The 25,695-nt window shown below is 48.0% G+C and overlaps 9 protein-coding genes across 12 annotated transcripts; 5 read left to right on the top strand and 4 right to left on the bottom strand.

Annotated features, from left to right (window-relative positions):
- Positions 1-97: 97 nt before the first annotated feature.
- SPPG_06284 (uncharacterized protein) lies at positions 98-5,710 on the top strand (the record flags this gene model as incomplete). Its single annotated transcript, XM_016754500.1, has 22 exons — positions 98-146; positions 212-583; positions 642-713; positions 777-1,016; positions 1,084-1,155; positions 1,231-1,280; positions 1,337-1,385; positions 1,454-1,552; positions 1,620-1,691; positions 1,754-1,822; positions 1,896-1,976; positions 2,045-2,122; positions 2,182-2,340; positions 2,406-2,906; positions 2,965-3,072; positions 3,149-4,151; positions 4,220-4,253; positions 4,322-4,417; positions 4,477-5,109; positions 5,173-5,362; positions 5,422-5,457; positions 5,530-5,710. 22 exons carry the CDS (start codon positions 98-100, stop codon positions 5,571-5,573), a joined length of 4,107 nt encoding a protein of 1,368 aa, XP_016606642.1. The 3' UTR covers positions 5,574-5,710.
- A 330-nt stretch (positions 5,711-6,040) lies between these two features.
- SPPG_06283 lies at positions 6,041-8,688 on the top strand. Of its 3 annotated transcripts, none has more exons than XM_016754498.1 (10): positions 6,041-6,157; positions 6,239-6,798; positions 6,865-6,981; positions 7,051-7,278; positions 7,344-7,470; positions 7,534-7,589; positions 7,664-7,803; positions 7,865-7,973; positions 8,040-8,191; positions 8,263-8,688. In XM_016754498.1, the coding sequence occupies exons 2-10, from the start codon at positions 6,282-6,284 to the stop codon at positions 8,371-8,373; spliced, it is 1,557 nt and encodes a 518-aa protein (XP_016606640.1). In that variant the 5' UTR covers positions 6,041-6,157; positions 6,239-6,281; the 3' UTR covers positions 8,374-8,688. The 3 variants fall into 3 exon arrangements, with proteins under 3 accessions (XP_016606640.1, XP_016606639.1, XP_016606641.1); XM_016754497.1 differs by having other exon boundaries at positions 6,041-6,161; positions 6,264-6,798; XM_016754499.1 differs by having other exon boundaries at positions 6,041-6,798.
- On the bottom strand, positions 8,616-12,885 carry SPPG_06282 (HAD ATPase, P-type, family IC). The gene is made up of 7 exons (XM_016754496.1): positions 12,814-12,885; positions 12,487-12,742; positions 12,121-12,407; positions 11,888-12,059; positions 9,794-11,827; positions 9,036-9,737; positions 8,616-8,964 (listed from the first exon to the last, which is right to left on the bottom strand). The coding sequence occupies exons 1-7, from the start codon at positions 12,855-12,857 to the stop codon at positions 8,839-8,841; spliced, it is 3,621 nt and encodes a 1,206-aa protein (XP_016606638.1). The 5' UTR covers positions 12,858-12,885; the 3' UTR covers positions 8,616-8,838.
- A 650-nt stretch (positions 12,886-13,535) lies between these two features.
- On the bottom strand, positions 13,536-14,349 carry SPPG_06281 (uncharacterized protein). The gene has a single exon (XM_016754495.1). The coding sequence runs from the start codon at positions 14,255-14,257 to the stop codon at positions 13,619-13,621; it is 639 nt and encodes a 212-aa protein (XP_016606637.1). The 5' UTR covers positions 14,258-14,349; the 3' UTR covers positions 13,536-13,618.
- A 176-nt stretch (positions 14,350-14,525) lies between these two features.
- On the top strand, positions 14,526-15,787 carry SPPG_06280 (uncharacterized protein). Its single transcript, XM_016754494.1, has 2 exons — positions 14,526-14,607; positions 14,673-15,787. Exons 1-2 carry the CDS (start codon positions 14,545-14,547, stop codon positions 15,645-15,647), a joined length of 1,038 nt encoding a protein of 345 aa, XP_016606636.1. The 5' UTR covers positions 14,526-14,544; the 3' UTR covers positions 15,648-15,787.
- SPPG_06279 (uncharacterized protein) lies at positions 15,767-17,893 on the bottom strand (the record flags this gene model as incomplete). The annotated part of the gene is made up of 1 exon (XM_016754493.1): positions 15,767-17,893. The coding sequence occupies one exon, from the start codon at positions 17,891-17,893 to the stop codon at positions 15,767-15,769; it is 2,127 nt and encodes a 708-aa protein (XP_016606635.1).
- Positions 17,894-18,073: 180 nt separating this feature from the next.
- SPPG_06278 (uncharacterized protein) lies at positions 18,074-18,763 on the bottom strand (the record flags this gene model as incomplete). Its single annotated transcript, XM_016754492.1, has 2 exons — positions 18,074-18,234; positions 18,313-18,763. 2 exons carry the CDS (start codon positions 18,761-18,763, stop codon positions 18,074-18,076), a joined length of 612 nt encoding a protein of 203 aa, XP_016606634.1.
- A 426-nt stretch (positions 18,764-19,189) lies between these two features.
- On the top strand, positions 19,190-21,310 carry SPPG_06277 (uncharacterized protein). The gene is made up of 7 exons (XM_016754491.1): positions 19,190-19,425; positions 19,659-19,941; positions 20,002-20,202; positions 20,263-20,517; positions 20,575-20,730; positions 20,791-21,018; positions 21,086-21,310. Exons 1-7 carry the CDS (start codon positions 19,385-19,387, stop codon positions 21,179-21,181), a joined length of 1,260 nt encoding a protein of 419 aa, XP_016606633.1. The 5' UTR covers positions 19,190-19,384; the 3' UTR covers positions 21,182-21,310.
- Positions 21,311-22,767: 1,457 nt separating this feature from the next.
- On the top strand, positions 22,768-25,690 carry SPPG_06276 (the record flags this gene model as incomplete). Of its 2 annotated transcripts, XM_016754489.1 has the most annotated exons (8): positions 22,768-23,112; positions 23,193-23,814; positions 23,888-24,332; positions 24,389-24,412; positions 24,477-24,603; positions 24,678-25,323; positions 25,395-25,597; positions 25,675-25,690. In XM_016754489.1, the coding sequence occupies exons 2-8, from the start codon at positions 23,782-23,784 to the stop codon at positions 25,688-25,690; spliced, it is 1,494 nt and encodes a 497-aa protein (XP_016606631.1). In that variant the 5' UTR covers positions 22,768-23,112; positions 23,193-23,781. The 2 variants fall into 2 exon arrangements, with proteins under 2 accessions (XP_016606631.1, XP_016606632.1); XM_016754490.1 differs by having other exon boundaries at positions 22,768-23,814.
- Positions 25,691-25,695: the final 5 nt, after the last annotated feature.

Here is a 25,695-nt window from a genome sequence, read left to right as displayed (position 1 = left end):
TCCAAGGTATCGGTGGAATATATCCTTAATCAAAACCTTACATAAAAGGAATGGCAGTTGGATCCCTTCTATTGCAGGATCGCTCCTTGTGCAAACGATGACCGCGGTATGGAAATGCGTTTGGGCGCTTCTGTATCTTGCAATAGGTATGTCGTGCGGCGAGGCATGACCACAGTCTGTCAACACTAACCAATGCTTGGCCCCTCCGCAGTTTCAAATGCTTATACAGTCATAAGTGTCGATCAACGCCTAGTGGGCGACGATGTTACGACGTTTTCCGACCTTGCTATTGCTTGGAGTACTTTGACTGCTCTCAATAGTACTGATCAATTTCATATCGATATCGCAACCGGCATCTACGAGCTGCCGCCCGCAAGTGTCTTTCATCTGACAACCGGGAGCATCATCAATGCTGCCAACCTCTCCGAAACCGTCACCATAGTGGTCGGGGGAGCAGAGATTACGGTCAATTCGGCATGGTGGGAATTCAACGGCATTAGCATGGACGTGCAATCGGATGCTGCATTTTCGGTCTCTGCATCCGCTGGTGGTTCCATCACTTTCACCGGTTCGTCCGTTTCTGGTAGGCACTCATGTAATGTGATGCCCCTGTAAAGATAGCTGACTCGGGTCGTATGAAGGAACTTCCAATAGTCAAGTTACAGTTACGGGCGATAACTCGACGATTGTAATATCCGATTCTACATTTACTGGTAGGCTATTGGCACAGGCAGGTCATCAACTATGATCACTATATCTATTAATCTGTGGATAAGATCTGTATCTCGCAATCGGAGGAACCAGCTTGAGCTCGCTGAGCTTCAGCAGCATTTCGCTGTCCAATTGCACATATATACCTGATCTCCCGTATAATGAGGAATGTTTTGCACCAATCTTCTTTGCTTTAAGGACCTCGACGTTGGTGATGAACAACATTTCGTACACCAACAATCACGGCACCTTTTTATACGCCTTGGATTTTGGGGAGGCTTCGTTGACCAATCTGACCGTCGCTGGTACGCAGGCTTGCATTCGGAACAGAGTAAATATGACGTCCCTCGCTGAATCGTTAACCTGGAATAGATTCAACTTATCCATGCGCGCTGATCATCGTAAGGGGGGGTACAGTGACAGGGACGGAAATTGATGTGATAGGTGCGCTTGCACAAGACAGACAGGTCCCTTTGCCTGCAGCGTTCTGATGTAACAGTGCCCATTTGGCGTACGTAGGAAACCAAGTCGAAAACCCAGGGGACGTTGCTGTGATTCGACTGTACATGGTAAGTTGGCTCTCAAATCGTTGAAGTGTAGGCGCGGATTAACAGAATTTATGAAGGAAGCCGGAGGGCCGACAAATAGCTCGTGGAATAATTTGTATCTGAAAGGTATTCCCTCTATTTCATACTTCAACGGAAGACTATTCTGTAGTCACCGACGATGCGGGCTTTGACAGGAAATGGTGCTCAAACCGGTCTTTTGGACTATGTCATTTGGTTCCGGGAAGAAACTCAGCTGCCTAGCGTCCATACGTTGAGCAATGTCGTCTTTGAAGGTGAAGCTCCGCGTCCTGTAATTCGCACCTTCCCTCGGAAAAGCTCAATGGTAGCTTATCTTCACAGATAATACGGCATTCTCGTGTTTTAGAGCTCAAGGTGTTGCGCTCACTGTTGATATGAAGCAGTTCACACTATGTAGGTGTCCTAGGCACTTTTGCATTATTCGGCTCAGTCTCATGGCTTGTTTCCCTCGCCAGCTGAAAACCATTGCGGGAATTGGGTGGAAAACGGCGCCCATATAAATGTTGAAGAGGGAATGTTTGAAGGTACCATTTCAGATCTCAGGGTATTTGCCATAACTACGGAGGCTAAGATGACCATTGTGCACATTGTCTTAAGGGAATATAAACGTCCTCGGATATCCGTTCTGGTCGATTTACGGAGAAACGACTGCGTCATTCAATACCTTTACCGTGAAAAGTTAGTTCATTTTTCTGCTTTGCTATCTGTTATTGCGGAAGAGGCATTGACTTGCACGCTTGTTATAGATCACACAGAACATAGAGACAATTTCCTTACTGTCGACTTTGAAGCGAGCGTGACCATGGACAATTGCATATTCCAAGGTAGAGTTTTTTTTTATTTCGTGGATGTGCCATTGGTTGACCGCCGTGTGCTGCTGCAGATTCCTGGGCATATGTCGGAATGTTCTCTATTTATGGGGAGCTATCCATGAGCCATTGTCAGATTCACACTACCACAATCATGTCGGGGTCACTCTTTCGTTTTGAAGACCCTTTCGGTACGCCAAAGATATCAACGTTGTCCGATGTGCATATCTCTGGTCAGTTCACTTTCCTCCAATGACTCTAGTAAATTTAAGTAGCTCATGTCCCTCTATGCTTTTAGACGTGACGGCGGGCTCGGGTCAGATGGTATATATAGCATTGGATCAAACACTTCATGTCCAAGATGGTTCCACTTTTTATAGGAATAAGGGCTCCCTGTACGCGGAGGCAGGCGCTTCCCTCATAGTGGAATCCACTGTCTTCGGAGATAATAGGCCAGTCGGTGCCATCAACGCCAACGGGAACGTTGATGTGAACAATTGCACGTTCCAGAACAACTACCAATCCGACAGCGGTGGTGCAATCAGATTTTCCCCGAAGGACTCTATCACGATGCTATCCATTCGCAAATCGACTTTTGAATTGAATGAGGCGGGGCTAGATGGCGGGGCAATTGCAGTTAACCTGCCATCAACCTCCCAGTTCTCGATGGAGGATCTGACCTTTAGAAGCAACCGCGCGTATCGGGGAGGTGCTATATATCAAATGAATGGTCTAGTTGGGCTTGACAAAAGCATGTTGACTGCTGCGGCGTTCCTCAATAACTCGGCAATTTGGCAGGGTAAACAGCATTTTCGAATTGATAAGGGGAGATTGTATTTGACCAACATGTCTAGCAGGGGACGACATTGCCACTGGACTTGCAAGGATTGATATCAGCGGAATAATGAATATTTCCCAGCTTTCGGGTGCCATGCTCCCCGATATAGACATTACAAGCCGCGATGGTACGCACTATCATGTACAAGTTTGTCACAAATGGACTTTGGACCTTAACTTCTGGGTTCCATTCGCATTTTTTAGCATTTGGTCAGTTGTTCATCGCCCGCCCGAATGAGCCGCTTTATATTGGACTTCAGCTATCCGATCCTTCTATGGGGCAAATCGTAGGCACACTCTCCAAACCTTCTCTTGGAGGCAGAGCCAAGCTTGGGTCCATCAAGTTATATGCACAGCCCGCAAAGTACAACATTACTGTGCGCTCGATGACCGCATATTATGATCCAAATGTTTTCCGGTCAAGTATCCCAGTACTTGTTGAAAATTGCACCGACGCTGGAATGGAGAATAAGATGATAGGGACCGGGATTAAGTTTCCATCATGTGTCCCTATTACGTGTACCTTGGGCTGTCCAAAAGCGAACGGATTCTGCCAGCAGGACTATTGCCATTGCCATCCTGGCAGAGACGGAGTGGATTGTAGCAGCTTTACGGGCATGCGGGACTCAATTTCCGTCGATCTGAGAGCTGCTGAGCTGGGAACGAATTCTCTTTTCCGTAGGGACGTCTCAGCGTCGATAATTGATGGAACAACACGAGATATGATCCTCCAAAAAGTTGCGGATGCCCTTCTCCTCCCGAATAAACAAATCTACTTCAGGTCGATGGTAAACCACGGCGATATCGTGACCTTCCAATTCTCCGTGATCGATAAATCCGGGACGTTTGTTGAGGGAGTGGCATTGGAGCCATATACTCTAACACTTTCGAATCTGGCCCTGCCAATATCTGCAATCGATAGGACGGATTCTGCGAAGGTTTATATCGATATTCGTGAAGGGCCGGTGATTTTGATATTGGTGTTAGCGGCGATCTCCATCCTCATGACCATTGTCACGATAGCTGCGTTACTCGTCTACAAAACCCAACAGGTCGTTAAAGCTTCCGCACCATCGTTTGGCATATTGATCCTGTGTGGCTGTCTCCTCGGGTATCTTCTTCCCTTCCTCTATGTCGGGCGTCCCAGCCATAGTTCTTGCGTGGCTCAGATATGGATTGGTGGATTATCTTTTTCTATAGCAATTGGGTAAGGATCGTCGTGAAGTATATGCAGTCCACGCATTCACGCGCTTACATCTCCTGCGATGATTTTAGCAATTTGATCAGTAAAAACTACCGTATATTCCGGGTGAGTTTCTCGCACCTTCCCATTTCTCTTCTAGCTGGTCTTGACTTACTTAACCTTGACTGAGATAGATATTTAATTCTTCAAACCATGGCAACACAAGAGGAGCGGCATTGCCTGATCATAAGATTCTAAGGATCTCTTTTGCTATCCTCTTCATGGAACTGGTCAGTTACATACGCTCAGCTTACTTGGCCTCTGGATTAAGCAGTTTACCAATCTCCAGATAATTGATGCTATCTGGACGGCGGTCGCACCGCTCCAGCCTAGTCTTGCCGATCATGGTACTGTGCGAGAATGGACCTGCGACTCTACATCTGCGGCGAATGTCCCGATGACCATCATAGCAACAACATACAAGCTGTGCTTGCTTATTTTTGCGTGCGGACTTGCTTACAAGACGCGAAATGCCAACCTATACTCAGAGAGCAAAGCGATTACTATCGCGTGCTATGCCCTAGTGGTGTGCGCCGCCGTTGTACTGCCGGTTGTTCTTCTGACAAATACCGGGGAGGTTTTGGCTTTCTATCTCAAGTCCGCGGGAATATACTTGTCAGGTTGGATAAGTACGTTCTTCTTGTTCCACACGAGATTATCGACGGCTGTCGCAGAATCCAAGCCGCCGGGCTCTTCGGCGTGGAGCAATGGATCAGACGAGCGGTCAAAGAGCTGGAAGAGCAAAGTACTGAAGGAGAAAGTTCCTGAAGTTGATGATAATAAGAAGGAAAAGAAGGCTGATGCTGGTTATCTATGTCATGTCCTCACCCGAGGGCTCTTCAGCGATACGTGGGTACCCGCTAGATTTTCCGTGAATTCTTCAGGCACCACCTTTTTCATCAAGGTGTCAAAACGAGCAAAGGTATTTGGCTGGATGCTCATGGAATGATTGCCAGCCGATTGTAACATTAGCCGCTGCAATTAGGGAATCTTTGGGCAGTCCATTCCAAACATTGCGATCAAGCTCCAGTATGTAGACCACTATGCAGTAGAGGACCAGTGGTCAGTCATATCGCTGGTATCAAACTCGTTTTCGACCACCATCAAATTCCGTCAAGAATCAGAGTACCAATTAGTGAAACAAGTTACAGCTGAAAGAATTATCAAGAACTCAGGTTTGTTGAGCTTTCTGTTCAGCTTTTACCAAAAGACTCTAATGACTAGTGAAATATAGAGGGATCTTTTATAAAGTCTGGCACGACAGAAAAAGGTAAGCATCGCTGTTTGTCTCCTTTGCGGGCGTGTGACGCTCTGACTGAACCTTTTCTGACTCTGGGGTTAGGAACAACGTTGAGATCCAAGAAGCAGTCTGCTAGATCACCGTAACCCTGGCCAACTGGGTGCTTGCTTTCTGTTACAGCAAGTCTTGCTTTAATAAAAGTGTCAAATCTATAGATGATATTCAATAAACACACTCTGGCAACCGTTGGAGCAAGAGCTTTCCAACTATAGCAAGAAGCAGACGTCGAGAAGGAAAACTCTTCTAATCTATGGCATGGCTATACAATGTCCATCCAGGCCATTGAGTTTGCTAAAGCGCGTCTTACAGTGCAAGACAGTTAAATACCTGTAATGACATGGTTTTCTCGTTCATGACGCCAATCCTACAAGGAAAACATCAGTTACGTATATCTTTGCTGTTTATTTTTTGGAGATGCAACCCAAGAAAAAAAAAAAGAAATCCGTGCTTTTGCCTTGTGAGTTTTTACTTTGGAATTGTTACTTTTTTCGACATTTGGGGGGGTCCTTAGGATCGCGACTGTCCAAGCCACACGACCTGAACAATAGCAGCTCAACGAATTCTGCTTGTCGTCCATCTGCTGTTCATGACTAGTAACAAGACTTATTCTCCATAACCAACAAGGCCATCGCGAACGATAGAAAAGTAACTGAGGACTTTAGTATACGCTGTAGGTAAAAGACGTGTGGTTACGCCGAGTGTAGGCCTTGTCATGGTTTCCTTCCCTCTCTCCAAGGCTCAACTTTGCTAGTGCATACTTGTTGCAAACACTTTAGGACACTTTTTGAAGCGCAATGTCGTCAGATGCCACCTTATCTCTCCATCCCGCTCCTCGAGCAACCCGTCGTAGTATGGGGCAATCTGACTCGACCGCTGGCACAAAACGGAAAGCCCCTGTGGAGGATACTAGTGACACCGCTTTGGCTCACCGAGTTGCAAACGCTGCACAGCTGCACTATGTACAACCACCCACAACAGAGCTAATGGAAGCGGGTCTACCCAATGGTCAAAATGGCACCATTCCGTCTGACAACCTGAACATTGGAGTCACATCAAAAACAACTAGGCGAAAAACCAAACGCCAACGTGTCTCTGAGCCTGTAGACAACCTGTCTGAGAGTCCAACTCCCCAAACTCCAAAGTCTCACATATCTCCTAAATCTGGTCTGCCCGCAGAGCACGAACCGGCAGATATTGAACCAATTAACGGGAAATTTTCTGTTCCTACATCGCCCGAGCCGATTCTCACTACCACCATCCCTCAAATCAACAATAGCCATCCGAGTCCACCAGACGTGGAACGTTCGAAAGGTCTCTTAGGATACAGACGCTGCATAAGGAGTGAAACCACTAACCATTTGCTGCTTCACTGGGTAGATCACGGACGAAGTGCAGCCCAGACCAGCGATATGGAGCCTTCTAATGATGACTCTTTCCTACCAAGCTCCCCCACCCTTCCAACACCGTATAGAGCTTCTACCAGAGCGACCGCCGGTATGTAAACCACTGGGTTGACATTCACTGTCGGACTCTTTCCAATTTGCTTGCTTGCTCCTTGCGAAGGTCGTACCGCCCGAAAGACACAGATACCACCTTCTCACGAGCATAATACGCGAAGAAGAGCAAAGGTCACAACAGCTCCCACGTCATCCGAGCGCATAGCCGCACCGGTTTCCCGGCAATTGCCATTTGCCAATGGTGGATCGGTGATAAATCTGAAGACGAAAGCCCCATTGACTAACGGTCCGCAGCCACGTGCTGCCGGCGCAGAAGATGACGCTATAAACGATGGTAGCGTCTGGGAATGCGAAAGTTGCTCCTCTAGTGTTCCTGATGCTTATATACAGCGTTCATAGTGATGCTGTTTGATGATGAAATCAGGGCAGACGATGACGAGGACACCGTTAAAAAGAAGCTGCTCGTAAAAGCCGCAAAGGAAGAAATGGTTAGAATTGGTCAGGACTATGCCAAGCTCAGAGATCGGTAGGAAAAGACTGCTGCTTACATGGTTTCATTGCACCCGATCTCATTTAACCGGACGCGTAGTCGCATACAGCTTGAGCTTGACGCCATTGAACTCGAACAAGAGCAAATTAGAAAAGGTATGGTTAACGCTATTATGGCACATTTACACCAATCAGATGCCTTTATGTGAGCTAACGTTCCTTTTCCTTAGGTACACATCTATGCTATGCGGAGTTGGACGCCAAATATAAAGGCATAGAGAAAGTCAACATGAACCGGCAACGCATGCAGAGGGAATACGCCCATGTACAATACGAGGCGGCCGTCAAGCAAGCGAATGATACATTTATCGTGCGTACATCTATTTTACATCTAGTACTTTCAAAGCCTTTTCTTACCTTGGAGCTGATAGGATCGACGTGGTGATACGCGACGAAAGATGATCGACTCAATAAATGCAAAAAAATGGAAAATGGTCGCAGAGAAGCTTAGAAATGACGAGCAAGAGCTCTGGGCTTTTGGTATGTTTTCTCACCTGACAGTATAACCAGGTCGTGGATCGTCGATTGATAGATATCCTCTTGTAGAACCAACACCCGCAGAAACATTCGTGCGCAAACGGCAAATAGAAATAGATCAACTCAAGCGCTCAACCACAGGCATTCCACCCTACGCCGCCAAATATCCTTCCCCCATCAAACGCAAGCTGCAAGAGAACAAACGACGAGGCGGACGAGTGGTGAGCTTGCATTTTCGTCCAACGCAGCGATTGCGGTTCCTTACAATGGGCCTTTTGCATACTTTCCACAGATCGTTCCTCCACGACTCTGCGAGGGCTTGCAAAAGTCGGAAATAGACATGGATCTTGACATCATCAGAGCGTATCAGCAAGCAGGACCTTCTGCATCGGTTGATCAGTGATATGACCCAATACCTTTGGACTATGTGACTGACGGGGAAGCGGAACAGCTGTTGACACTCTACTTTGCTCCCCTCAACATCCTTTCCCCCAACCCTTGCAACCTGTATCTTCATCAACTGCACACTCACCACCGCGCGAGCATCGCCCACACTCAACCAATACCCCAACAATGTAATTCCCAACCTTGGAATTTTTGTTGTTTCCAAGATTCTTTGGAATCTCTCATCAGAGTCTGTGGGCATCTGTAAATAGTAGTCTTCATTCTGTTCTATAGATTATTCAATCATCAAAGCTCATTTATTGTTAAGGGAAACCCTACATTCTAGGGCGTTGAATTCTGAATTTGTCCGGTGAAGGGTCCAAAAATTACGTGCAATGCCTCCTCTATTATCCGACAATGTGTACACTTGTTGAATCTAATCCCAGCCTCATGCCACATCCATCACCATCCGCAGGTCTAAAGTTCAGTGTCCTCGAGGGAAGAGGCTCGCTTTGGGCCGGTTATCAGAGAACAACTTTGTGCAAATCTGTTCAATTACCCACGCTCCACCAAAGTCCAACGCCATAGTTATCAGTAGCTTGTAGCGGAACTAGAAAAAAATTGCATAGTCAGAACCTTGGTACAGCAAAGAGCACGACCAAATGTTAAGAAAACTCGAACCTCATCTGGAAACGGCACCAACTGCATCCACTCGTTCAATCCCTCTGATAACTCGCTTGCGGCCGCTACGGCAATCGCACCCACAGCCATCAAACTATTGTACAACGCCTTGTTCTGGATAATGCTTTCCCGGAAGGGCAATCCTTGGTAGTTGATTGCGAAAGTTGAAATTTGCATGATCAATGAAACGAGGTATACACCGCTGTTGAGGAGATTGGGTGAAAACTCGGCATCGAGCTTGATCTCTTCGTCTAAATCTTCAGCGTAAAAGTTGGCTTCCCGTTGAATGTACAGGAGCGACCCAACGTGGACAGCGGCTTGCCCCAGGACGGAGATGATTACATAGTGATTGAACACATTCGATTGTGGTCGCTTCTTCGAAAGCTCTTCCAAGGCTGTCGATTTGGCAATTCCAAAAAAGCACACCGTGATCATCATACCAGCGATGGTAGCTTGCCAGTCCCCTTGTTTGATTCCAGCAAGATATAAGACACTCATGGAAAACGCTGAAATGAGACAGTTGAGAGCAAGGATTTTGTACATCTGGACCATGGCGACAAGTGTGGCTCGGCCTTGTCGTACAATGTTGCAAACACTCATGACGCTGGAGATTTTTGAAGTGAATGGAGCGGCGACAGAGGCGTCACCAAACTTAATCTTGGGAACATCGCCCTCCATGTCGTCCATCATCTCCATAGCAGCCTGCAAAAGGTTGTTGTTAGCATCCATTGGGAAGAGCCATATCAAATATTACATACCGCCAATTGCTCTGTGACGTTCGGCTTCTTGCCATCTTTAGGCTGCGGCTTTTCCTCTTTTTTTGTGGCCACAGCTGCCTCATTTTTCTGTCCATTCTGTCCCTGCAACAATTTTTGCTGCTCTTCTGGCAACGGCGGCAGACCCCATTTTTCCCTCAACTTTGCCTGTTGCTCCAGCATTTGCTTCTGTCTCCGAGCTCGCAAGCGAGCATTTAGTTTTTCAATGTCCTCCACGTTTCCATCCAATAACGCGATACCAACGTGTGCCTGCTTCAGCGCCCCTACGTCATTTGTGCCGTCGCCGCACATGAGCGTTGTGTAACCGGCAAGCTTCAATTCCGTCAGTATAAGTTCCTTCTGTCCTGGTGATACTCGAGCGTAAACCCAAATTCTTGGTAAAAGTGCCGCAAACGCCGGCGTTCCCGCTATCTGCACCAAACCTTGCCCCGTGCAGCAGAGGTCGTATTCTTCCAGACGGTTGTCAAATTCGGCTTTGTCCAACCGGGGCTCAATGGACACCGTCTCGTCAATGGAACGCCATGCAAGCTTTCCATCGTCCCAAGTGTCTGCAATTAGGACCGGTCGCGTCACAATTTCCACTTCCTTGGCAACGTGACAAGCAGTCAAGGCATTGTCTCCTGTAATCATCACCACCCGGTGAGATGATCTGTTCAGCATTCCCACGGCCTTCACGGCATCATTCTTCAATGGACAGCCAAATACTAGGAAGCCAGCAAAAATGAGCTTGCTTTCCACCTCATCGCGATGCAGATCGCGAACTTCCGAAGTCTTGATATGCTCGTCCAAATATTTGTACCCCAATGCCAAGACGCGCTTGCCCCTCCTAGCCCAAATTTTGTAATGTTCATCATAACCGTTTGGCACCGTTGTTAGCATCGTCTTAATCGTTTCTGGAGCGCCCTTCACCGCGACGAACAATTTCTCCTTTCCGCCATCCTGCTGCACTGACACCGTAGACATGCGTTTAAGAGCCGAGGAAAACTGATATCTTCTGAGAATTCGCATGGAGCTCTTGCCAGTCGGTTTCACATCCTTTTTCGGATGTACTACCTCGCCCTTTGTTAAAGTCCACTCAATTGACTCGAGAGTATTCTTTTCCATGGGATCACCAATGATGCCATCCTCCAACATCACCAACGCATGTGCCCCAGCCAGAACACGCGTTGTTTCAAGTGGCACGTTTGTGGGTTTCGCTAAGTGATCTACGTCGCTATTGAGGCCCGTTATTCCCTCCACGATCAAGTTCTCGGCAGTCAGGGTACCTGTCTTATCGAAGCAGGCCACATCAACGCGACCCGCGAATGGAATCCGGAAGGGCTCGGTGCAGTAAATGTAGGCACGTGCAAGGCCAATCAATGAGTTATTGACTGCCAAAGAGAGCTCCATGGGAAGTTCTGGAGGTACTACTGCCGTGATAATCAAGATACAGTCTAACAACACCTTTGACCGATTTCGCTCTTCGTTCTTCGTGCCTTCCGTCCAAACGTACCAGGCGGCAATCAGGGCAAAAATCAGCAGGAAGAGAATAAAGAGCAATGATTCCAAATTGTTCGCCGTGATGCGTTCCGTACTGTAAACGATAGTTCTTACGAGCTTTCCTTGCTGGGTAGCAAAGCCCGTGCGGACAACGTAGGCGACGGCACCATTGTCCGGCGGGAGGAGAGGCTGATCATCCTTAGGAGGCGACACCTGAAGGACTTTTGTTCCACCATACAGTATGTTGTTCTTATCCGCTTTATAATCGAATACATCTTCAGGCTCCCGCCCGCTGATCGGCTCCTTCAGCTGTGGTGTCGACTCCCCTGATAGCATGGCTTCATTGGCAATGCAAGAACCATCTATTATAACCATATCGCCAGGCACTGGTGAATCGTCCTTTTGTCGTACAATGGATACAATGTCTCCAGGGAGGAGTTCATCAGTTTGAACTGTGGACCATCGCTTGCTCCGATATACATTGATCGCGTACGGTTTGATGGACATGGAACGGAACTCTTGCAAGTTCCGCAGGCGCTACGTATCATGCGCGTTAATGAATGCTTTGATGTCGCCTTCTTTCATAAACCGACTCACCTGGAATACCACAGTTGACTCGAACACGAACAGCATGACCAAGGTGAATAGAGAATAATACCACATGTCATCCAAAAACCACAAAGCCACGCAAAACAGTTGGAAGACAAAAAAGGGTGCCATCATGTGCTCCTTAAAGAGCTCGCCAAACTTGGGAATCGGTATATCAAATCTAAGTGGGAACGACTGTGTCAATCAGCAGAACCGTGATGACCACACCATCGCAAACCTACTTGTTAGGCCCATATTTATCTTTGGCTGCCTTTACATCCTCCTCGGTGGACAGACCCGGCCATCGGCTATACTCCTCAATGCTATAGCCATGACGAGTGGGATAATCCAGCTTTTCGAACATCTTAGTCTCGTCATTGTAGACGTATTTCTTCTGCTGGAAGAAAAAGTACAAGTGCTGCTTCTTGGTCTTTGGATCAACAGTTCTTTGGATGTTGCACATGGCGCCGGATCCATTATGCGTGGTGGGAATCACCATGATAACGCCCGCCTTGTAAGCATCGGTCTCCTACAACATTTGTGTGCGTTTGTAAGAAAACCGTAGAAAAAACGACCACCATGGTTATTATGTCTCCGCAATTACACACCTGTCGACACGTCAGCTTTGCATTCGCTTTCACGCTCCATTGACAAACGAGAAACGCCAATGCATGTACTGCGGCCACCAGAATGAAGGCCAACCTTCCAACCTCAGGTCCACCAAATATAGCCTCTTGTTGGAAAAAGTTAAGGTAGACCCATATCCCGTAGATTACCGCAAAGGGATATCCGTAAAGATGCCATTCTGCGGGAGTGCGGACGTGGAGGGAGGCCTCCGCAACCGTTTTGGATGCTACAAGGGATCTAAGCAGTAGGGCATACCATCAGCATTTTAAACGACATAGCATGCTACATTATATTTTCCATGAGCGTACTGTGGGTATGTTTTGAGGGGCTTTGGGTGCTTTATGATATCCATGATGGATGGATGGAGGTGCAAAATGCCTCTGGTACGTGAGCGTTACAGTTTGCAGTTTCTGTTTGCAGCTGTCGATTAAAGATCACGTGACGTTAGCAGCTGGCTGACATCGACACGAGTTCCCGTCTTTTGTTGCTGATGAGCAGCACCTTGCTGCAGTGAATTCCGCTGCGTGCGTAAACTTATCATACTGTCCTTGCATCTCATGCCTTTCCCATTAGGATATTCCTGGCGGCTTTCCCTCCTGACCGACTCCAACTTCACCTCTGGCTGTGCAATAAAAGCGAAACTTTCCTCTGCGTTCCTAGCAATCTTTAAGCTGTCGTGAACCATCACCATAGAGAGTGTATTGTTTATCGTTTAATGGAATCGTTAATACAAGTCACGATTACACGGCATGCCAACCCTAGATGACGCCCACTTTAATCCGGTTGTGATGAGCACGCACTAATAGTTTGCCGAGCAAGGGAGAGCTTGAGAAGCTCTCTGTACGTTCCGATGGCGGTCAGTTATGGGTAAGTTCAGGTTCGGAATATGGATCCGAGTTCACTCTCGGCTTCTTCATTCCCCAGCGTTCTTTTCTGCTCCTCAATCCTTACGCGGTTTCGGTAGTCCCCTTCGCATCCGGGGTGCTTTAGAGTGTGCCTGTTGAAACTTTCCCCATGGACTCATAGATCTGGCGTGCGAGTCATACTATCTCTATTGAAATAAATTTATATTTGATGAAGGAATATCTGGGCTAGGATGGATACTACTACTGGTTATCTACAGTTGCACGGTTCTCTGACCCTCTCTTCCTCCATACTCGCCAGTACAGAATCTTGGTAGCTAGGAAGCCCCTGCGGTAGAATATTGACTTCATCGGCGTCCATAGCAGCAACCGTAGTATTAGCAGTGGCGAGAGAACCTTGGCAATAATGCCCACTTGCAACTACATCACCAACTGTGACTTCTCCGCTATGCCATCCCTTCGTGTATGGAGGCAGGTAGTCACTTAATCGTGTATCGGATGCGGACGGACCGATAGAACCGGGTGATGTTAAGCGTGGTACTGGGATGGGCATGACTCTGGTATGTTGAGCAGGTACAGTGGCTTCCACTTGTTCGTAAACGAGACCAGGACGTTGATTAGGGTGGTGTATCGCATACTTGTCCACCACTCGCACGAACCAGATCAGACTGATCGACAAGACGATCACAACAGCAAAAACAATGAACAAGGCGATCTGCGCCGCTCCTGGATGTGACGGTATTCCTGAGTAACCTACCCCGTTGATCTCAGGTGCAGCAGGCAACAGAGATTCCCGCACATCGAGTCCGGGTTTCTGTGGTCTTCGTTCTAATGCTCTTCCGATAATGTCAAACCAGTGCCTGTCTAATTCTCTGCCGATGGCGGCCATGATGGGGAAATAACATTGTGACGGTACAAGTCATGCTTGTCGTCATCAAATACTGATCTACGCAGAGCGGCCTTTTCCCTTCAAGGCAAAGCTTTACTGCTTCCCGTGCATTTAGATCCAAACTCAAAGCGGGCTATTTTTAGCTTTGAATCCTACGTTTTCGGGCTTTTTATAGGATCCTGTTGCGGCCTGGCGGGGAATTGGATTATCTCATCCGCTAAGCCACAGATACGAATGACCCACAGCATCTCTTCCCACATGGAATAATCGATGAGATCAATTTCCGAATGCCACTCTATCAGGTCATCCAATGCTATGCAGACGCATGTAAGATGTTTCAAGTGCAACAGGTATGGCTTCTTGAGCATTCTCTACCTATCGAGTCATCCTCACGTCCTCATAACGCGAACCTCAGGCCAAAAAGGTCCAAAAATGGACCTGCGCGGTCTGCGGCGCCAAACAAGGCCTCAAGCATGTATTTTTTGAGTCAACGGCAGGTTCTGATTGTCGCAAAGCGGTACAAGAGCTCAACATGCGCAGAGTAGCGCGCGAACAGAAGATCCAACAACAAGAGGTGGAGGGTGCATGGGAACGACATTCCGATCAGCAGGAGGGATATGGATGTGGTACATACGAGCGCCGAGGTTGTCTGAAACAAAAACCTCAGAGCCCTCAAAAGAAGTGGAGTCTGTACTTGGATTCAGATGAGGTAGCCAACGACGCAGAAGATTTTGTCGACAGGAAGGTGAAAGAGAAAACTTCGCACGGCCGAAAGAGAAAGTCTGTGAATGATGCTTATGATACTCTTGCTATGGAATCTGTCCCTCGGATGCACCATGCCAAGAGCGATGCCACTTCGGAAGATCTCACGCCAAAATCTACCTTTTCTATTGCTCCCTGGAAGAGTCGAGCATTTTCAAAACTGGGAAGATCGTCAGAGCAGTTGCATAGAAATCCTATTGATGGCATGAAAGAATGCAATGCAGCTCCAAGGACGTCAATACCTGTTCTTCAAGCCGACAGATCCCTCCGTCCTGAAAGCCAGCCATCTACTAATACGCCCCCAATCTCTACCTCCACATTACGCCAACCCATCACACACATACCACTTCAGCCAAACCGATTCTCTCAGTCCTCTGCCGCTAAACCATCAAAACCCTATACTCCTCCAATCAAATCAGCTTGGTCTGCCTTCGTGGACGAAAATGAGGAAGATGACGACGATTTTGCAGATAGTGACGACTTGGAATCGGTTACACAGGTCCAGCAATTGGTTGAACCTGTGCCCGCATCTGTTACCAGATCTGTAGAGGTTCCGTGCAGTGGGCAAACTACGTTCAGTGCGGGAACACGTCTCTTTACTCTTTCAAAACGTGCCCGACAAAGATAGAAGCCGGGTCTCTCATGTGTATATTGGATTTTGCTGTGAATATTTCTCTCTGACTTCGGCTCTCTATATATATATCTGTCTGTATATCAAGGTCTACATACAATCTACAAAAAATCATGCTATTTAAATGCTTTACCCAGTAAGAAGGCGCACGCCAATGCTACGCCGCCTCCCATCAACATTGGGGTCAGGTACCCCACATCCCCTCCACGCGGTTGTTGCCGTCCGCTCCCTTCCTGTCCAAATACCTTGTTTGCTACTCTATTTAATGCTTCAACCTCTCTGCGATGACGTTCTCCGGTAATGCACAGCACTAACCGTCCCCAACCGCCCGCTCGTGCCATCAGCACAGCATCCAAGATATCTTTATCGGTACCTAAATGCACGCAATCCCCCTCATCGTCTATGAAAGACAACTGCAGTGACTCGGCTGCAGCTGGTGGGAGCGACAGCTTCGCAGCCACGGAAGCCTGAAGAACCTCTATGCTGTGGAATGGGGATGTGAAGCGGTGCATATGACCAGTTCGGGAGTCCCGGAGCTTGAAGACGTACAATCCCTCGCTCAGAGCTGTCCCGAATCCAGTTCCTATCCCAGACCCAGAATTATTTGATCCATTTCCCTCTATACCTCTCTGGGAGAGGAGACCGTTGGTACGGGCAGGAAACATGCTTGCAGAATCGTCTGGCGCAACAGTACTATCGTCCGGGAAGGGCTCGTCATGCTTCCGTGAGAAATTGGATAGATGGTCGCTATGAGAAGCACTGGCACTCCCGCTTTCATTGATGTCATAAATCTCTGGTGGACTTAACGTGGAATCCCAGAATCTGTTCCAAACGGGCCCTTCACCGGGCTCTCCTTGTATGTTAGTCATTTGCGTCAGCGTTGTGTAGGTGAGCTTGAGAACATCCACCATCCCTTCTACCACTCCAACGTTGTCGACAACCGGCAGGTGAAGATAACGGCCCGCATGCATCTTTCGGAGTGCGTCCACAACAGGGGTATCGGGGGTTACGCAATCTGGGTGCGGTGTCATTACTCGGACGACCATTGTAGCTGCTGGGTCTAATCCAGCAGCCAGAACACGGAGGACGAGATCCTTGCTGGTGAAGATTCCCGCCAAGCTGCCCAGATCACCGGCGTGGCCTTGACGATCTGAATCGAACACAAGAACCGCGGTTTCCCGGCTTTCCCGCATCATCCTTGCAGCATCGAGAACAGTAGCACGCAAACCGACGACCGGGGGGCTCGCACTTTGACTGGCAAGCAGCCCTGCCAGATCAGGGCAAGCAAGTTGGTCACGAAGAGCTTCAGCATAACGACCGATGGAACCACTCCGGATAGACCACTCCCTCTCTACTCCCTCTAATGCTTCATTCAGCCTTCGCGACGATTCATATGCACGGTCTAGCTTCTCCAATGCTTCATAAAGACATTTGGTAATGTCCAACACTCCAACTACCCCACCGGAACCCACGCCAGAACCAGACGGGGATCGTGGTGTACTGGCTTCTACCGAGCTGGTAGATGTCCTTTTCACCGCTTCTGCAGGAGAAATATGGCGGTCTCCACCGCTATCATCACTCAGTTCATCATCACTTTCCACCACAGGTAGATGGCGGAATTGGCCCGCGACCATCTTATTTAGCGCTTCAGTGGCATTGCTGGTGGTTGTGACACTCACAGGGTTAGCAGTCATGGCTTGGGACACGGTTGTTGTCTTTGGATCCAAATTGTCAGCCACAACACGATAGGCCAGATCCTTGTCGGTCAAGATACCGGCGAGGTGTCCTTCCCCATCCACAATGAGTACAGCGTCCTGCCGTTTTGCGGCCATGTACGCGGCAGCTTCAAAGACTTTTGCAGATGCATGGAGGGCGACTGCTGGCTCCGGGTTCATACTGGAAACTGTACCTCGCACTGGTGTAGGTGCTGGTGGGGATACTGGAGATGAAGGTTGCAGCGGCTTCTTCTGCTCAGAGGTAGATGTGATTGACGATGGAGGATTACGTGTGCTCGTGGTGCTTTTTGAGGTGGTACTAAGATTGCGAGTTGGAGGGCGAGGCTTTTTAGACGTTGAAGTCGAAGGACGAGAGGCCTTCGTGACTTCCTTTTCCGCATTTTTTCGAAGGGTTTCATCCCGACGGCGTCTAAAGGAAGCTGTGGATGCAGCAGCCCCGGCCGAGTCATCTGAAGCGAAGCTTGCTTGGCGTCTCACCGTACGGTTGGTGCTGCTACGGGAGGCCATCGTTTATCGAAAAATGGGGCAAGCAAAGCTATGGCGCAAAACCTGCTTTCTCCGACGGCCAATCGCGGTGCCGAAAATGGTTAAATTACAGATTTTGTTGCCATAGCAGCATTTGACATGTAAAGTATCGCTCTGTTCGACCTGCAGGCCAAGAGTAAATACAAGAATGATTTGGACTTTTCAGTCCAGCACTTTTTCATAATGCAGTACGTCCTCAGCCCAATTTCTAGGTGCACGCTTAAATACACGATAGCCGATTTTTTTGTGCAAAGCCAGGGATGCAGTAGCTTCCATTGGCACGAGGGATGTAATGACCTTGAGACCTAAATGTCGTGCCTCACCTGAGGGAAAAAGATGATAAGGAGTGATTGAGTTGGAGTCAAGGATCAGCTGTCAAACAGGATTTGAGATTCGCACACCTTCAATTCTTCTCATCATCCATGTGCCGATTCCTTGCCCTTTGAATGCGTTGAATACTGCAAGTGATCTCACTAGTCCCCGTCGACGCTCCCAACATGCCAAATCAGGATCCATTTCATCTAGATCAATGTGGGATAACCCAATAGCCGCAACGATGACCTTGGTGCGTTCCGGCTCAGCATGACCGTCCACTTCCTTCTCAGTCTCTGCTACCCATAGTCGAAAGATTCTTCCATCAGGAGGGTGCTGTAGACGACTCAGGTCAATCGTGATGGCCTCGTCCGTATAAGAAACATAATCAAAAGATGTGGGGCACTCTGGTGATCCGTATTGATATGAACAGATGTCGAACCAATCATAAACACGGGCAGCATCCCATCCAACTTCCTCTCGCATTCGAATGATATCGGGAGCATCCGTACGTACGGCGGGGCGAAGCGTCAACGCCATTGGTGAAGCGCTGCCAGTAGAATCAACTAAAGGGCTCGCTATGGTGGCAGAGTTACTCATTTGGGATACAAGATGTAGGCTAGTTGCAATGCGATAGCGAGAGACTGATAAAATCCGATGGGATGGATGAGTTGAATCAAACGAGTCTATCTATGGCAGCAACGGCAAGACAATCGTCTATGAAAGCAACACCATCTTTTATCGCCGTAAAGGACTCGCCAAAAAGGATTCCAAATTGAATACACAGCACGCCCAATTAATCTGCCAACAAATCAGAAACTTTTGCCAACCGTGGGGGGTCACAGTGACGACCGCGCACTTTCCCCCGACGTAGGGCGGTCGATGCTTGCGTAATCCTCACGTGCAGCCGTCACATGACCGCTCCCCAGCTGCCGCCAATGCGAGGCATTTCTGGAGGCGAACCCACAACGTTGATGAGCACCGTGTTTTCATAAAACCTGCTTCCATCAACACCAAATTCTGGATATCCCACTGCGCAGGCGACCACCCGATATTTCTGCGGTCCTTTTTGTCTATTCCTACTCTGTATATTCACTGGAAACACTCGCAAGCGGTGCCCTTACAGTCTCCAACTCATCGTAACGCGTTCTAATCCCGAGAATGACAAACTTGCCGGCAGTCGTGATTGACAATGGGACAGGGTAAGCAACTATTCAGGAGGGATTCACAGAAACCGTTGAGGGTAATTTCGCTGCTGTACGCAGTAGCCACTGGCGACTGCTGGCGATACAAAATGCCAAACTTATTCGACGTTTTGGCTGGACAATGCTTTTTTGAGTCAATCAAGAAACTACGCATTAGAGCCCTATGAGACTCATGGTTCATTCTGGAGTAGGTATGGCTAATCACGCTCTCCTTAATCTTTGCCACATAGGTACACGAAAATGGGGTACGCTGGTAACAACGATCCGCAGTTTATCATTCCTACCACCATTGCCACACGAGAAACGCCGTCCGGAAACCTTGCCGCAAAAAGGGGAATCGAGGATTTGGACTATTACATTGGAGACGAAGCCATCTTAAACTCGAAAACATACGGAATTAACTACCCTATTCGCCACGGACAGGTTGAAAACTGGGATCTGATGGAAAAGTTTCATCAAGCCTCAATTTTCCAGTATTTGCGATGTGAGCCAGAGGACCACTACTTCCTGCTGGTAAGCGTGAGCGGAAGGTAAAAATGAATTGCTGGTCATCTAACAGTGCGTCCTTGTAAGACTGAGCCGCCGTTGAACCCGCCCGAAAATCGCGAATACACTGCTGAAATCTTTTTCGAGTCCTTTGGTGCCAAGGGAATATATATTGCGGTCCAAGCGGTTCTGGCCTTGGCTGCTAGTTGGACTAGCGGAAAAGCTGATCAGACGTTGACGGGAACAGTTATTGACAGTGGAGACGGTGTAACACACGTTATTCCAGTTGTGGGTATTTTCTCATCCAAGGATTAGCAATATGCTGTTATTGAGATGTTTTTGCTACAGGCGGAAGGCTACGTCATTGGTTCGTCAATCAAACATATCCCCATTGCTGGACGTGACATTACCCAATTCGTGCAGCAGCTTCTGCGCGAACGCGAAAACAGTATCCCACCTGAAGATTCTCTAGAGGTTGCCAAGCGCATCAAGGAGATGTACTCTTATGTATGTCCCGACATTGTTAAAGAATTCAAGAAGTACGACAGTGAACCCGACAAGTGCTTCAAGAAGCACGAGTTCCTGCACAGTGTTACCAAGAAGGTCCGTTAGAGCCGCCGAGATTAGGGTCATCTCCGTTATTTTAACCCTTGCTTGCAGCCATACAATGTAGATGTAGGATTTGAACGGTTCCTAGGACCCGAGATCTTTTTCAACCCAGAAATTGCCAGCCCTGATTTCTTAACTCCTCTTCCTGAAGTTGTTGACACTACAATTCAAAGTTGCCCCATTGACACACGGAGAGGCTTATACAAGGTAAGTGATGGCCCAGACTCTCGGCTTCTTTTGATATCCTGCTGAATTGCTTTGTGGTAGAACATTGTGCTGTCAGGAGGGTCTACCATGTTCAAAGATTTTGGGCGACGACTGCAACGCGATATCACGAGAATTGTCGACAACCGCCTGAAACACTATGAAGTCCTTTCCCAGGCGAATATCAACAAGGATCAACAAATTCAACCCAAGATGATTGATGTGAATGTTGTATCGCACAAGCGGCAGCGGTATGCCGTATGGTTTGGTGGAAGTTTGTTGGCGGACACGGTAAGCACCATTCAGGTTGCAGATTAGTTTTTACCATTGTTAACAAATGAATATCTATGGAAATTAGGCGGAATTCTACAGTTACTGCCATAGCAAGGCGCAGTACGACGAGTACGGCCCAAGCATTGCTCGATTCAACAGAGTATTTGCATCGATTATGTAGAATAGACGCAATTACAGCGTAACAATATGGTGTAGCAAATACCCGCAAATTTTGAGAATATGTATCAAAAAAAGTTGCCGACTTTACTCAAGGTCTCCCCGTTTGGGGATTAACTACCCTTTGGCGAACAAAGCCCGTATTGCTCAACGAATGTCTTCTTTCATAACGCTACAGGTAGCATGTCAACGATTGAGAGGTAAATCTTGGACAAAATGCATCTAAAGCCAACAGGGAAGGATAACTCTCCCTCACTCAATTCATGTTATCAAAATTCATTGCCCTCTCCTTGGAGGTTGGAAAACATCACCTTATTTTGAATGATTCGATTGATCTGATATTCAGTTAGTACAACAGAAACATGCACATACAGATTGGCGTGCTACCCGAGTCTACACGTTGTTATAAGTATCAGAGCGAGACTTTGCATGAAGCTCCTTCCAGAATCTCAAAGACTCAAAGACCCACGCGAGCTATAAGCCTGTGTTTCAGAACAACGAATCACCTTGGCAAAAAGCAGCACGAAAGGATGGGTCCGCCAGCGGGAACGAAACTGGTGACGCAGAATAGAGTCTCATAACGACACGGGATACGATACCAGATCTGGTCAACAGTACGTACCATCGCCGGCAATAGGAGATGGAGGCTCATTCAAACTCCGGCTATGATATGAGTTAAACTGCAGGTAGCATGCCGATTTGTATACGACGGTCGACGACGGCAGGAAACCCCAGGCTGTTCAGGACGACGGGCGGTCGAAAAAAAGTCGGTAACACTGGGCATAATAATAGAATGTTTGGTACTAGAGCTATAGGAATGGTAATATTTAGCTTATGAGTCCCATCTTTCACTATAGAATTTCGTGTAGGAATCTATCTCTAATGTCCTTTATTTTTTAACCTTAATCTTATTGTAACATGATGCGTTCTGAATGCGGGGATTCTCTCCTAAGGTACCAGCGACCCCAAGGGGTTACGATCCTGTCCCGGAATGTTCGCGGGACCCATGGATCGGCGTTGGCGGGGCTTGTTTACTTGGGACGGGAAACACAAGAGTTTGACGTTGAAAGCGGGCATCCGCCCAAATACCAAATATAACTTCCAAAAGACGCCTGTGAACTTGGTCAGTAGAGATTCCTTGGATGCATATGCATAAAAGATCATTTTTTAATTGCTTGGAGTGGTGGTGCTGGAGAAATGTTTGGCATCGGATAGATTTCTAGCTGATTTCCCACTTACACGCCCAGGACTAAAAGACGAACAACTAGGATGCTGCTGCCGTCCACAGGTGTGTTGATGTAGGTGTTAAAAGCCCGTACATTTGGTATGCAGCGCATTCAGCATTAGCATATGGCGTTTTGGTATTCATCACCGCTAAGCGCCGTATTAAAGCTCAGGACAACTATGGGAAGGTTCAACATGATATCTGGGATTTCATTGAAATCCTCCCTTTAGACAACAAATGGATGCCCAATGTTAATCTTTGGAAATGTTGGGTAAGACGGTAATCCACCTCGGAATTGAAAGCGCGGGACCGCAAGCATCGTCGACAGCGGAAGTCTAGTGGAAGATTAGCAAAGCATTGCGTAATGGATCGCAGCCCTCATTTCTACAGTGGATGAGATGTCTCGGCCGAATGAGATACCAATTCGAGGTAAGTGGGAACCAAAAGAGTTCCACTAGAACGCTTGTTCGTTGTAGGTTCTTTGGACGGTCAATGTTGGCAATCGATCTTACGGCCTGCCAGGAGATCGCTCGTTGGTCGGGTTTGTCTGAGGTTCTAACTCACGGAGTTCTCTCATCGCTACTGATTGTGTGCGGACCTTTTGTTTGGGGCTCTACCTCCCGCTTGCCGATTTTTGCCGGCCTGCTTTTCCGAGCTCGAAATTCACAGGACACACGCACAAGAAGAATATGTATTTCCTGGCCCCCAAAGTACCTAGTGATACCTACTCGTTTCTGGGATTTAGCGTGAACGGAGATCTGTTTCTCTAATTTTGTTTGTCCATCTGCAGTCGGAATCTGAATTTACTTGATTTCCTATTGGTGTTCCCTTCTCTCCCATCGACTCCCGTGTTGTTGCAGGCACACGGTCACGACAATGTTGGAGGGACATCAATAGAGATATCAAGCAAAAGATCCTTGCGTGGATCCATGGAATCCGTTAATCCATCGAATTCAGTACTGTATTGCGATGGCTAGGGTAGTAAGTATTCTTATAGACGTTGGTATAAATGGGGGTTGCGATTCCTGGTTGGGTTATGGGGGCCTCGTCTTGGGAGGCTTTCGTTGAACCCCTTCGTTGACAGTCAATCATGCGGTCCCGAACTTGTGCTTGACCTTCAACCCCCTTCGTTTGCTTTAATACACATGTGTTCAGTTGACTCATGCGTTATGTGGTGATCTTACGCTCATGCGGGTCTCGTTCTGTCGAGAGTATTTAGTCAGGTCACTTTTCTTTTCTCTCGTCAGGTTTTTGGAGCCTTTATTGTCCTTTCTTGCTTTTATTGTAACAAGCTTTGAAGCTACTTCCATTCCATTCGCATCCCACATCTCTTTTTGATTGGCATCCGTCTCTTCACGGCCATCTAGTTCTTTGTGACTATGCCTACTGAAGTCGATTACGACTGGGCCGCGGTAGGTTGCTGTATTGAGGCTCTTTAATCCCACCATCGCCGATTTGGATATTCTAATTTCCTGCGTACAACAGCGCCCATTCAAGAAGCCGTCGCCCACCATCGGCACCTCGCGCGGGCCTTCCCTCCGCCATCCCCTTGCCAGTAATGCGACTCGGACTCCTTCTCAGCCTGCCACTTCCCAGGCCTTGATCCCGAGAGCTGACGACGAAGAAGATCGCAGGCGCCAAGCAGCCAAACCTCTGCGCTTGTTTTCGGCGATAGAAGCACTTCGCGAGGGTAAACTTCCCACGAATGAACAGCTGATGTCCTTGATTGACAAGATTCTGGAGTCCGAGAGCATTAATAAGCGCAAGCATTTGTTGAGCGAAGAAGGCCATAAGGCTTGGGAAGATTTTGTGTCGCTATTGCAACATGTGAAGGAGGTGATTGACACTAAAAATCGAGACGAAGTTATTCAACGATTTGTTTGGCATGTTCGCTTGGCTGCCAAAACCAGAGCAGAACAACAGGGTGGCGGTAAGTAATACGAAGCAGTATCCAAAAATGCTTCATGCTGATTTTTTTCGTTCAAGTTCTTGGTGACGAGGGCAAAAGAGGCATGTCATTTGTTATTGTTTTTTTGCGATAAAATGCATCCATACTAAATTGATGATCTGTCAGCCTTCGATGAAATGCTCACTGTTGCACGTCTGATCATCACGGACAACGAGTTTCGGAAGCTCTTGTTCGAAGTTAACCTCTTTTTTCAGGAAGTAACCGGTGGCATCAGAGGCGACCGCGGTTTGAAGTATGTGCTGCATTTTTTTTCTTTTACCTCGATTGATTGGCTGCAAAGAATTGAACATCCTTGGTGTTTTTCAGCAATTATGTAGAGGAAGCCAGTGCAGAACCCGCCTTTCAAGAAATGCCCGGGCCCTCGAACCCTACCATCGAAAAAGGAGGAGAATACCCGACGGTTCCTGAAGAACGTCGTGCTGAATATCAAGGGCAGGAATCTGCAGCCGAGCAAGAAGAGTATCATGAACCACAGGGAGCAGTGGAACAGCAGCAGGGCCCCCTGGCCACACCTCTAGCCACCACTACAGAAGAAACCCAAACCCCCAAGGACACGGAGGTGGAAAGACGTGATTCGGGTTATCGGACGACTGCCACGGTCTCTACCCGCGCCGAAGAGCCTACGCGCACCAGCCAGATATCCGGCAATGAACCGTACCGCGATAGCGCCGCCGCAGCCCGGCAAGCTGAACCTTATAAAGTATCCGCATACGTTCCTCCCGAGCGAGGCCAAGGCGTTATCGCTGTCAGCCAGGACGGAATGCACCCAGAGAGGCGTGAAGAATTGGCAAGCATGCTCCGTAGGCTCATACTGCAAGCCCATGAAAAACCCGAGTACCGGCATGCATTTGAGTATGTGCTTTCCCTCGTGCGTAAACTTGAACGTGCTGCAGCAGATAAGCCGGAAGAGTTTCCGGATGCCAATGTGTATGCAGCTCAACGTGCATTGAAGGTTCGTATGACCGAAAATAAGAGTCTTTGATTCATTCACGAGCGCTAATAACATTTCTGCTCATTCTTTAGATTCTCATTGAACGCTTTGCCAATAATTATCCGCTCGACGGTGTCGTCGCCTCTTTGACCATCTTTGCCGACCGCCTGAAGACTGATTTCGAGCTCCGGAACCTTCTCCGTGATATTCGCGGTTTCTTGAGGGATTCCCTGGAAGATTATGATTTTGTTGTCCATGAGGACTACACCTATCGTGCTGCGGATCTCATCCGCAGGTCCCGCGAACTGCTATTGAGGAAATACGCAAGGGACACCGAGCGGCTTGCGTCTGAGCTGGCACACTTTGTGGAAGCTTTGAAAGGCGATGAGCTAA

The sequence above is a fragment of the Spizellomyces punctatus genome (assembly GCF_000182565.1).
Source record: "Spizellomyces punctatus DAOM BR117 chromosome Unknown supercont1.11, whole genome shotgun sequence".
In the NCBI taxonomy this organism is placed as follows: Eukaryota; Fungi; Chytridiomycota; class Chytridiomycetes; order Spizellomycetales; family Spizellomycetaceae; genus Spizellomyces; species Spizellomyces punctatus.
This window is presented reverse-complemented; position numbering and strand designations above follow the sequence as displayed.

What these genes read in the sequence shown, in the direction of transcription:
- SPPG_06277 (XM_016754491.1), top strand. Translation starts at nt 19,385, where the DNA reads ATGACAAACTTGCCGGCAGTCGTGATTGACAATGGGACAGG. An exon ending in TAACACACGTTATTCCAGTT is followed by an intron (nt 20,203 to 20,262) that starts GTGGGTATTTTC and finishes TTTTTGCTACAG; the next exon opens with GCGGAAGGCTACGTCATTGG. An exon ending in GAAGTTTGTTGGCGGACACG is followed by an intron (nt 21,019 to 21,085) that starts GTAAGCACCATT and finishes TATGGAAATTAG; the next exon opens with GCGGAATTCTACAGTTACTG.
- SPPG_06282 (XM_016754496.1), bottom strand. Translation starts at nt 12,857, where the DNA reads ATGGATATCATAAAGCACCCAAAGCCCCTCAAAACATACCCACA. An exon ending in CCCCTCAAAACATACCCACA is followed by an intron (nt 12,743 to 12,813) that starts GTACGCTCATGG and finishes CCTACTGCTTAG; the next exon opens with ATCCCTTGTAGCATCCAAAA. An exon ending in CAAAGCTGACGTGTCGACAG is followed by an intron (nt 12,408 to 12,486) that starts GTGTGTAATTGC and finishes CAAATGTTGTAG; the next exon opens with GAGACCGATGCTTACAAGGC.
- SPPG_06281 (XM_016754495.1), bottom strand. Translation starts at nt 14,257, where the DNA reads ATGGCCGCCATCGGCAGAGAATTAGACAGGCACTGGTTTGACATTATC.
- SPPG_06280 (XM_016754494.1), top strand. Translation starts at nt 14,545, where the DNA reads ATGCCACTCTATCAGGTCATCCAATGCTATGCAGACGCATGTAAGATG. An exon ending in AGATGTTTCAAGTGCAACAG is followed by an intron (nt 14,608 to 14,672) that starts GTATGGCTTCTT and finishes CGCGAACCTCAG; the next exon opens with GCCAAAAAGGTCCAAAAATG.
- SPPG_06283 (XM_016754498.1), top strand. Translation starts at nt 6,282, where the DNA reads ATGTCGTCAGATGCCACCTTATCTCTCCATCCCGCTCCTCGAGCAACC. An exon ending in TATGCCAAGCTCAGAGATCG is followed by an intron (nt 7,471 to 7,533) that starts GTAGGAAAAGAC and finishes CCGGACGCGTAG; the next exon opens with TCGCATACAGCTTGAGCTTG. An exon ending in AACGACGAGGCGGACGAGTG is followed by an intron (nt 8,192 to 8,262) that starts GTGAGCTTGCAT and finishes TACTTTCCACAG; the next exon opens with ATCGTTCCTCCACGACTCTG.